General features: G+C 33.4%; 1 protein-coding gene across 1 annotated transcript; it reads right to left on the minus strand.

The window, feature by feature from the left end:
- Nucleotides 1-9,962: 9,962 nt before the first annotated feature.
- On the minus strand, nt 9,963-11,943 carry LOC115888206. The gene is made up of 2 exons (XM_030907840.1): nt 11,662-11,943; nt 9,963-10,346 (listed from the first exon to the last, which is right to left on the minus strand). The coding sequence occupies exons 1-2, from the start codon at nt 11,941-11,943 to the stop codon at nt 9,963-9,965; spliced, it is 666 nt and encodes a 221-aa protein (XP_030763700.1).
- Between the last annotated feature and the right edge of the window lie 344 nt (nt 11,944-12,287).

Genomic DNA, 12,287 nt, shown 5'->3' on the forward strand with positions numbered 1-12,287 from the left:
TGTGAGAACCTGACCATATACCCTCCTCCCTCGAGTTGATGACTCGACTCGCCAACTCGATGTCTTTTCATTGAAGTTCTGACTCGGGATAAGGCTCAGCAGGTAGGTGGTGTCTTTCCCTTTGCTTCTCGGCAGAAAGACCGTGATGGCCGCCCCTTTAGAGATGTTTTCTCCCTTCACTGCTACCAGGTCCGGCCCTTACCAATTTTTAAGCTTAGGTGCGATTTCCACCAACCAATTCACCGATTCTTAAGATACACACTGTATGAGGATCATGCCCACCCGACAGTGTATCCCCGCAAAACGCAGCTGACCCACATTTTGTAGATCGTTGTCTTGTGATCCGATCGCCACTACTTCGTCCAGTATAGCCTCTTCTAGAAACGTTTGCTGGTCGGTGGTCAGAGCAACCTCTGGGAAATCCTTTGGCAGCACCGCCATTTTCACTTATCCAGCAATAGCGGCAAAGCTGGTGATACGTCCCTGCTTGCCTCCCGGTGTTGGACGGCTTTCCATCCTGGCTTTTTTCTCTCCCTGCCGGAGAAGAGGTGAGAGGTTCTCGCTCCCTCTCTTGCCCTAGGATGAGTCAGGTTGTTTCTTGGTTTCTTTACTCTCCCCTTTTCGGAGGAGTGTTTTCGTTTTTGCTTTCTTTGGAGCAAGTTCTTCGTGGAGCAGTCGGAGGTATCTCCGTGCTTTCGCTCCGCTAAGACTAGGTCCGCTAAGACTAGGTCCGCTAAGGTCTCAGAGGATCGTCTAGCCCGCCTGGTTGACACAGGCCGGGTAGACGAAACGGTAGCTTGTGTCGCTTATTGGGATTTGGTAATTTTTAGATACTAGAGATTTTTGATTAAAACTTTTAATTTTTAAATGGCACCTTCGGTATTTTTTTATTTTTTTCGATAGAAAGTGGCACTCCGAATAGAATGACATATGACATAATATGTCAACTATTTGAAATTGTAACATGGGGTTCATAACGACAATTTGACTCGAAATACGAAGTGTGTAGTACCAAATTATTCGTAAAAAAATGTTTTTTTCCAAATATGCTAATGAGCCATTCTTGTTCCATTTGAAAATATTGAGAGTTGAGATTGAGATTTGATTAAAAATACGATTTGGACATCTTTTAACCGGCCAGGACAATACATGAAAAACATTAGACGACCAAATATATTTTTTCAAGACTCCTTGATTTAGAATTAGTGTTTTTAACACAACCATGGCACTCTAGATTGAAATTTAATATACATTTTTTTCAAACAAGAATGTCAAAAGTTGAGATATGATATGTCATTTCTATTCAGAGTGTCATTTTCTACACAACTGAATAGTAATAATTGTAAAAGAATAGAGTGGATACGACAAAAGATCCAGGTAATAGATGTCATTCACAGAGTCAAACCCCTCAAATGGCAATGAGCAGGACACCTGGCAAGAAGAACTGACAACAGATTGAGCACAAAAAATACAGAATGGTACGACAAACTACTACAAATTAAGAGACCTAGAAGAAGACTGAACCTGAGAGGGGACCGTGATATTAGTAAATTTACTAATTTGCTAATTTGCTAATTAGCAGGGATAACTTGGACATGCATAGCCAACAATAGACAATGGGCCCATCTACAAAGAAGATAACCATAATTGAAAATGGTTGAATAAGCTGAAAATGATCATGATGATACCTATTTTTAATAGTTTGCGATTTATTCCAACTTTTTCAACTTCGATCCTGTCATGTTAAGCCACACCTAAAATTCCAAACACACGTGCTTTGATTAAGGCTTCATTAAGGTTTTCAGAGCTTCAGCATTTGCCATAAAATAGTGAGCAATTTGTTACAAAACCATATAAGTTATATATCACTGTAATTACAAAACTTCAATCTATTTTCGTATTGTAACGGAATTTTAAATTATGTCTTTATTTTCGAGAAAATTTAGTCCAAACATAAGGAATATTTTGTTGATGTTTGACCATCAAAATTTTAAAAATAAAGAAGTTGTCTAAAAATGTGCTACAATACGGATTAGTAGTATAATCCTTTATCTTTAATTTCCTTCTTCATTTGTGTAAAAGTACCTAGTCAGTTTTACAAAAAACGTTAAATGCCGAACGCTTATTTTGCTACTTTTTCGGACTAGTGAAATGGGCTCTTAAGAAGAAAACTTGAATTTAGTTTGATGTAATAAGTATATAGGTGGTAGAGAAAATAGTTACAGATTTTTCTAAAAATGAGTTAGTCAAGGTTACTGATAATCAATAACATTCTCGTACTAACACATGAAATATAAAAGAGTATAAACGTTGATTCTCACTATACCTTTCGTTTTCATTCCATATCCATTCCATATCCGTTCCGTATTTTTTATTGTATTAACGATATACGAAAGCTTCCGTTCCGTTTAGTTCCATACTTTTTATTGTACAATTTATATCATTACGAAAGTTTTATTTTAAAAAATTGTATTTTTTGAAAAAGGTAAAAAATTTAATTAAGAGATAAAAGAATAAATAAATATCAGCAAAATTTTAACAGAGCTGGTACAAATGTAAGAACATGACAATGCTGTTTCCGATACGCTTCAGTCCGCCCGCCAAAAAAATGTCTGGAAAGAAATAAGAATATGGAACTGAAGGGAAATGGAACGGATAGTGTGCATTGTCCTATTCATTTACATGAAATGATGATGGAACAAAGTATAGCCTGTTAAAAACAATGTAGTCTAGAATATTTGATCGTTTTCGAGCTTGAAACGAAGAACGTTATTCGCCTTTATCATTCTCGTCGTTATTTATTTGTCTAGCATTTTTGGCACACAATAGAGAAAAATGTATTTCGCCTCCTTAGGCTTTCTCCCGCTTTCGTGAAAAAAAACATGGCCGACAGAAAAACGATGACTAATTATGTTTGGCGGTTATAAGGAGCGCAAGTTTGAGAACCAGCCCTACGGATCCTTGAAAACAGAACTACTGAAGCTGAAACGCTTTCATGACTCATTTTCCAGTAGCGGCGATATAATAATATTCCTGTACGTTTTTTTTTGTTGTTGATTTTGTCCTTTTCTAATATTGTTGGATTTTTATTTAAAATACATTATCCATGGATATCCATTGTCAACACGATATGGAAAACAACGCAGTTACAGGGATCCCTCAAGGGATCACTCTCACAAGAAAAATTCAAAATTTAAATTGGGAATTGGTGCCTAGTGGCGTAGAGGTACAGGGTGGGTCAAATTCGACGCTTTTAAATGGAAACACCCTTTTCTATAGGAGATTATAGATTATTTCAATTTTCATCAAAAACATGATGGTAAAAACCGCACATCGATATCTATTACCGTTTCGGAGTTACTGGGTGTTTTTCAAAAATGTGCATTTTTAACAAATCGCTGTAACTTTTTTGTTATGGAAAATTTTGTATTTCTATGAAAACATTACCAAAGCACCTTTTTACGTAGAATTTAATGGTTTAAGTATAAATTTTTTAAAATTAATAATTTAAGATTTATCAACAGAAAAATTGTTTTTTTATTTGGGACACTCTCTATATTTTTAATTGACTGAAAAGAATTTAAAATTACCTTTCCAAAAATATAGCACACTTGATATTTTGTTATAATTTCCTTCGAAATACAGACTTTTTAAAAGTTCGCCACATTTAACTAGTAGGTTTTGGACTTTTGGACCCTTTATTGATGATATGCCCTTAACCCCTTCAAGCCCATGTTGCCACAAGTGGCAACATGCTCGAGTCGATCTATATCCCAGATCGCCACTATGGCTACAAATTACATTTGTTAAATAAACGCTGGGATAATATTACCGCTAAGTAGAATGGCCCTGGGATAGCACACTTTAGTAGGTGGGGACAAATTTCAATAGCTATTTCAAGGTCAAATGGCCGTAAGATTGTTTACGTATTTTAACACAGTGTTAGTTAAGCATTTCGCAGTGTTAGTTAAGCATTTTACACGTTAACATGTCTGACCTAACTGATGATGAACCGTTTGAGGATTCGGGGTCTGAGTTTTTGCCCATCGATTCTGATACATCTTATGAAAGTGACCACAGTTTATATATAACTTATAAAAAGTTTTGGCCCCCTTAGTAAGCCACTGGATTAAAAAAAAACAATAAATTTAGTTTTACTTTACCAAAAGTACTTTATCTGATGTGCTAGAATGTGAATTATCAAAAAAATTTACTTTTTCTTTAAACCCATTTTCTGGGATATAGACACCGACCTATGAAATTAGCCTGGGCTTGAAGGGGTTAATGGAACTCGAAAACATATTTTTCCAGCAAGACGACGCACCGCCTCTGAACGCTGAAGTTATCAGCAAATTTTTGCAGCCATTTTAAAAAATAATTGAATAGCTAACCAAGATCCCAGCCGTTGGCCGTCGTGTCCGCCTGACTTAGTGCCCATGGATCTAATCCTATGGATATATTATTGCGGAAGAATAAAGGTTCCTTATTCTTCCGTATAATCTAGACAAGAATTAGAAATACTTAGCAGTTATGAGAGGGTATCTTTCACCCCTACTGAGTTAATGAATTCCACGAGAAATTTTCAAAAACTGCTCCATCTTTCCATAACAGAAGACGGTCGATATGTCGAACACCTGTAGCAAAAGCTCATGTCTTGGTTTGCTATTTATTGTTATTATTATTAGATATAATTTAAATGTCTTGATGTTGGTTAAATATATTTTAAATTGTTATAAAATTCTGCATCTCTCATAGCAAATATTATTTTCGTTTTAATTGATGCTCACAGCTAGAATTTTTTTGCATTACAACCGGTGCCGTTCATAGCCTACTTATTTAAAGCGGGCGAATTTTTATATACTCTATATCTCGAAGAGGAATCGAGCAAAATATCAAGTGTGCTATATTTTTGGAAAGGTAATTTTAAATTCTTTTCAATAAATTAAAAATATACAGGGTGTCCCATATAAAAAATCAAATTTTCTGTTGATAATTCTTAAATTGTTAATTTTAAAAAAATTATTCTTAAACTATTAAATTCTACGTAAAAAGGTGCTTTGGAAATATTTTCATAAAAATTCAAAATTTTCCATAGCAAAAAAGTTACAGCGATTTGTTAAAAATGCATATTTTTGAAAAACAACCCGGAACTCCGAAACGGTAACAGATATCGATATGCGATTTTTACCATCATGTTTTTGACAAAAATTGAGCTCCAGACACCGATATTATCTCCTATAAAAGAGGGTGTTTTCATTTAAAAGCGTCGAATTTGACCCACCCTGTACAGGCTCTCGTCTACCAATCTCAAGGTAGTGGGTTCGAATCCCACACCCGGCATTGTATCAGCCGACTATTTTTATTAAAATAAAAATAGTTTGGGTACCTAGTTCGACTCAGCCTTAAATGAGTACTTGGGATTCACAATCCTGAGGTAATAACAGGCGGTTGAAGCGTAATACTAGCCACATTACCTTCCTTGTATACCGAACGGCTCTAGTATGGCAAGCTGTACCTTGCTACTCCCAAGGCGTTAAACGCTATATACCTACGGGAGCTATTATTAGTATTATATATGGTTTTGTAACAAATTGCTCGCTCTCTTATGGCAAATTCTGAAACTCTGCAAACGTTAATCGAACCTTAATCAAAGCACGTGTGTTTGTAATTTCGGGTCCATCTTCAGTGTTCCGTGTCATTTAAAAAGTGGTAGCATCTTTGTTATTTAAACGGAACACCCAGATTATTACATTTTTGGAAACCACACATCTCATAATTTTTTTATTATACTAACGTATACCTATAGTAAACGCCACGAATGTTTGGGAGTGATTCATCGCTTGATGAAATTAGAATCGACACGCGCGCTATCATTTTTACATTAAAAACGTAAATTTTTACCGCAGACGTAGGTTTTTAAAGGCCCGGTCTAATCATCTGCCTGCGCTCCTCCTACTTATTCTAAAATGTTAGCGTGATTGACAAAGACGATACTATATCGCGTTTCTTTGATTGATTGGTTTTTGTGCGTCAGTCCATTGGTGTGCTTGCAGTGCGACCAATGGGGCGTTCCAGTTTATATTTATAACCAAATATATGTTTTGACAAGACTTTGACATTTAAAACAACAAATTACAACATATTATATATTGATTATTATAAGACTTGAAACACCACGGCACTGGAATTAAGTTTTATGTGACCTTGAGCAGATTAGTTCACATGGTAGCGACCGATGAATCACTCCCAAACATTCGTGGCGTTTACTATATCTCCATAACATTTTTAAAGTTGAAATTTGGGATAGAAAACGTTAGAAAACTAAAATTAATCCATTTGATATTATCTGATTTCATACAATAATTCAAAGTTGACGAATTATTGCCTAGTCTAACTTCTTTAATATTATTGTGAATGAAAAATAGGAGGATAACCTACAAAAAGAAATGAGATCCCATCAAAAACATAGAATCTAAAATATGCCAAGTCTCTCAACAGATTTCTTCCACTATAAAAAGTTGTGAGATCTCCTGTAAAACAGACAGTTTATTTTATTTGGTTTCTCTTTAAGCACCTATTCAACAATTTTATTACAAATTGTTATTAATATTAATCAACTTCTTTGATGATTAATATTAATATTCTTATCATCAGATGGGATTGTTTTTTCGACTAAATAAAAGCTATTTTGTTGTAAGAAAGGGTCATAGTAGAAATATTCACAATATGTACACAATTTGAGTAATTATATCTGAATTTTGATCATTTTTTATCATCATTAAAATTCATCAGCTGTAGCAAGAGGGCAGATTTATTTATGAAATAAACAACAACGCCACTGGAGAGAAATTATATGAGTGTGGCAAATGCAATTGCGAGAGTAGTAGTAGGGTAGACTGGCATCTAACATCCCCAGGGCTGATTTATTAATGGTTCTTAAGCACGAAATACAAGGGGCACAAATTTTCGACTGTGTAAGCACATAAATCAGGATTAGATACAAGGAATGAAAAAAACGCCAATTTTTTACTATAATTGAAAAGAAAATATGTATTTGATTGAGATAGTGAACTTTGTGAAGTCAGTTTGAATGAAATACATTTTTTTAACAATTTGATTTAAAGACCTCTTGAAAAAAAAAATGAAAACCAGCGAAAATAAATTCAAACACCTTAAGCTTCATTCAGAACCTCACAATTAGTGGAATAAATTAGTGGTTTCAATTAGCATCAGAAGTTTGTTCCTTTAATTCCAATTTTCAATAGCAATTTTAACTTTAGTTTCAATAGCATAGAAGTTTGTTCCTTTAATTCCAATGTAAGAATTTAGAACGTCAAAATTAGTGGTAGACATTTTCAATTAGTAGAAAAAAATATCAAACTTTTAACTTTTCCACTAATTATACTTCAAAATTTGCGAAAAATGTCATTTTGGCCCTTGAATATCTCCCGTCAAGATAAATTGTGGTTAGAAATCAAAAGTTGATTGTTTTATAAGCTAAATATTGTTACGTTTTTCGTCGGTTCCGTGTGGATAGAAAGTCACAATTTATTTAAACACTATTTATTTAACACTAATGAACAAAAATAATAACGATAAAAGACTTATAGAACTATTTACAAACGATTTATAACTAAGAATTTATTTTGAATTTTAGCGCGTCAACTGTATATTTATAACTGCCCTCTCTAGGCCACTGCCGCCGGCTTTTATACCGACAGGTAAAAGAAATCTAGAATAGTCCATAGATCGTTAGGCGCATAGAGAAGGTTTTCGAATGTTCTCGTATGTACTAGTCCATTCTAGTGGGTCTCGATTCTTCTCGAACGAATGAATCACTGCGGTGTCTATGCGATGTTAAGGTCATCCGAGGGCGGGCCATATTGTGAGGTTAGGTCGAGTCCACACCGGCTCGCAACAATATTATAGGCATTCTCTATCGATGCAACTGACTAACGCAAGCTGTTGCTAGGATATTCTATTAATTTATGTGTGTATTACTCTATAATGGTTACGCAAAAATTAACGAGTTGACTAGCTAGCTAGTGAGTAAACTGTAGCAGTACTACTATTTTGCTTACTTATAACTTAAAAATTGTGTATTGGCTATTACTACTTAAAAGAGAGAGAGACTCAACTTTTAAAATTTGAACTTAAAGGCGGACCCTGACGACTCGTGTACTTGACAAACACTTGCCATGTTGTGTGAGTGGTTTACTTGAAAAAAAATGTTGTTTACAAAGATGGTATACTTGCCAAGTACACGAGTCGACACAGTCCGTCTTAAGACAAAAAATTATTGAAGTGAAACTCTTTTACGCGCGCTAGGAGCAATATACTTATACTATTTTTTAAAATTACCTGCTTAATTTTAATTAAGATTTAATTGATTTTCAGATTATGTATATCCAAGGCCAACTTGACAGTGTACCGTGTCACTATGACAGTTTTTGAAGAACTGCGGACATGGATCTCGAGATTCAGGATATCAAACTCGATTCAATTTAGATAGAGTTTATTATTGAAAAAAAATAAAATGTGAACATGAGAACTTTCATTCGCGCTATTTTCTATTGACAATACATATTCTTGTGACAGGTAACTAAAGGAGGGTTCACACCTATTATACATATAATGCTGCGTTTACAACTATAAGAATCGTATACATCAACACACACCTTCAATTCTTACAATACTAAAAGAATATTTATTCTAATACATGCAAAAAATATTAAAAATAAACTTAAAAGTTATACTGAATTTTTGTCACAAACATTTAACATATCTCTAAAATATTTAAATTTTGGTGTACTTAGAGATTTTGTGAAAATATCTCCAACTTGTTCGGCTGTGTTTACATAGAATAATATTATTTTATTTTCACTAACACACTCTCTTACAAAATGGTGTTTAACGACTATGTGTTTTGTACGTTTAGTTTCTAACGTATTTGACATTTTTATACAAGACTGATTGTCTTCAAGAACATTCACAGGAAAAGCATTAAGGTTTAACAATTCAGACAAAAGTTGTCCAACGAAAATACATTCAGAAGTACAATCTGATAAGGCGATGTATTCTGCTTCTGAACTGCTCAAAGAAACTGTTGCTTGTTTTTTTAGATTTCTAAAATACAAAGTTATTAAAAATTTTAATTTCGTATCCTGAAATGCTTTTTCTGTCATATGTTTCATTGGCATAATCTGCATCAACATAAGCACATATAATTTGATTAGATTGTTCTGAATTTTTATATAAAATACCAAAAGTTTCTGTTCCTTTTAGATATCTTAAGGTATTTTTCAAATATCTCCAATGTTCATTATCAAAAAAATTTTGATATCGACTAAAAAAGTAAATACAATAGCTTAAATCATATCTTGTTCCTAACATTATATACATTAAGAATCCTATTAGCTCTCTATATGGAAGATTAGTATTTTTATTTATGTTATTAGCAAAACTTAAATTTAATTTTAATTGAATTGGAATATTCATTATTTTACAATTTTGCATGTTAAACTTTGATAAAACATTCTGAATTAAGGCTGTCTGACTTAAAAATAATATGTTATTTTGTTTTTCAATTTCTAAACCTAAAAATTTTAAGATAAAATTTTCTTGACATTTTGGTGAAAGATCATGCATTTCGAAAATTAACATTAATTTCTTCTTAAATACATCTAACTTCTTCTGACTTCTGTACACCTTCATGTATCTTCATATATACTGGTTCAGATAGATCTCCGTTTAGAAACGCACACTTAAAGTCAAGTTGATTGATACACAAATTTTTCTCTAAACTCAGTGATAGAAGTACACGTATGGACATCATTCTTGCTACAGGTGAGTATACATCTATGTTGTTATACTGTCCTTGCTGATAACCTCTTGCTACAAGACGAGCCTTCTTAACCACTGTACCATCACTTAAGTTTTTTTGTTTAAAAACCCATCTTGAGTCAATTACTTTCACATTCGTAGGTCTTTTTATCACTTCCCAAGTATCGTTTTTGTTGATTGCACTTCATTGCTAGTTCATTTTGTATAGCTTCTTTCCAACCTTGTGACATGGCATCCTTGAAGTTTTTTTGTGGAGAGTCAATACTTTCTATGAATAACGCTATCATTCCTTCATCATATCTGTCACTAGAGTTGTCATAATTTAAGTCATAATCTTCAAAATGTTTAGATACTTGTATTGTTCTTCTTGGTCTTTCACTTTTGTTCACTATGTCTTCATAGTTTTCTACTTCAGGGTCTTCTTGATTAGAATTGATGCTTTCTGAGTCATTATCTTCAGCATCTGTCACATCATCATCATGAATTGTAACTTTTTCTTGTTGCTTACGAGTTCCAAATATTTTTGTTTCGTCAAATATTACATTCCTAGTAACTAAGATTCTTTCTTCTTATGGATTCCAAAGACGATAGCCATTATTTGTATATCCTATTAGATACATTTTCTGACTTCTCTTGTCAAATTTATTGTGTCTGTTTTCAGCTGGAATATGTACATAGGATAAACATCCAAATATTTTTATTTTCGATAGTTCAGGCTTTTGTCCAAACCAAATTTGTGCTGGTACAACGTCGTCTGGTAATGTTGAACTTGGGGTTCGATTAATAAGATAAGCTGCTGTTGCCACAGCTTCTTGCCAAAATATTTTGTCCATATTTGCTTGAAAAATTAAACATCTGGCCTTATCTAACACAGTTCGATTAAATCGTTCTACTACTTCATTTTGCTCAGGTGTTCTAGGTATGGTATATTCAAGTTTTATTCCTTTTTGTTTACAGTAGTTTTTCATCTCATATGATATGTATTCCCCACCATTGTCACATCTAAGTCTGTTTGATGGTAATTTCTGGAATTGATTTTCCACCATGGCAATATATTCCCTAAATTTCTAGAATGGTTCACTCTTATTTTGCATGAAATATACCACAGAAAAATGAGAGTAATGATCAATGAAAGAAATGAAATACTTTTTATCATCATGTGACCTTGGATTTAATGGACCACAAACATCACTGGATATACATTCGAAAATATTTTTCGCTTTCCTCTCATCAGATAATTTCTTAAAAGGCTTTCTTGTTTGTTTTGCTTCTAGACAAACATCACAAATACTGGTTGACGTATATTTTGAAGAGTGTCCCATTCTCTTGTGCCATAAATCTTTTTCATTTATCGTCTTTACCAAATTTGTTTTACTATCAAATTCTGTTTGATTTAAATTTAAATTTAGTATGTACAAATTCCCTTCCAGCTTCCCTCTTAGAATAATATTATCGTTTTTGCTTATAATAACTTGTTTGTTCTGAAATATTATTTTTAAATCTTTGGATTCCATCTTTTTAACAGACAATAAATTATGAGTTAAATTTTTACAAAGAAAAACATTTCCTAATTTTATTTTCTGACCATTCTGTGAAATTAAATGAAGAGTACCTTCATAGTTGGCTATAACAGGTTCTCCAGCCTTGGTGACTTTTATTGAGTGGTTAACATTCTTTTTATTCATTAGAAATTGCCCTGCAAAAAAACTGTTCTGTTATTAAATGGTTTGTGCAACCTTACTTCTACTACGAATTTTAAAGGATTGTGGCTATTCAATTTAGTTCTACTTTCATCAGAACACAGCTAATAAAGCTTACCTCATTTTTACATTGATTTTCTTCTTCAGCTAAATTCGCTTTCTGGCTTTCCTTTTTATTCTTGAAACAGTCCACCTTTTTGTGACCAACTTTCCCACATAGATAGCATTTAAAAGGACATTTCTTCTTCGCTGTTTTCTTCTTATTCTTGTTCTCGTTATTACCATAAAAAGATGCAGAACTTCCTACTTCTGGAGTTAAATTACATTTTTGTCTTTGTTCTTCTGCCATCGATCCATTGCCATCGAAAGGTTTTATCACATTTCCTGCGCTTCCCGACATTTTTCTTTTTCCACGCATTACTGTTTAACCTCTAAATCTTTCCTGTGTTTCCTAAATACCCGATCTGCACTATACTGGGCCCATAACCTGAAAAACTGCGGACATAGATCTCGAGATTCAGGATATCAAACACGATTCAATTTAGATAAAATTTATTATTGAAAAAAAATGTGAACATGAGAACTTTCATTCGCGCTATTTTCTATTGACAATACATATTCTTGTGACCGGTAACTAAAGGAGGGTTCACACCTATTATACATATAATGCTGCGTTTACAACTATAAAGCTGGATTTATAAACTCGGAAGTTGGCGTTCAGTTGAGGTTCAGTTGCAGTTGTAT

The sequence above is a fragment of the Sitophilus oryzae genome, unplaced genomic scaffold (assembly GCF_002938485.1).
Source record: "Sitophilus oryzae breed Bouriz unplaced genomic scaffold, Soryzae_2.0 scaffold_690_pilon_pilon, whole genome shotgun sequence".
Classification (NCBI taxonomy): domain Eukaryota; kingdom Metazoa; phylum Arthropoda; class Insecta; order Coleoptera; family Curculionidae; genus Sitophilus; species Sitophilus oryzae.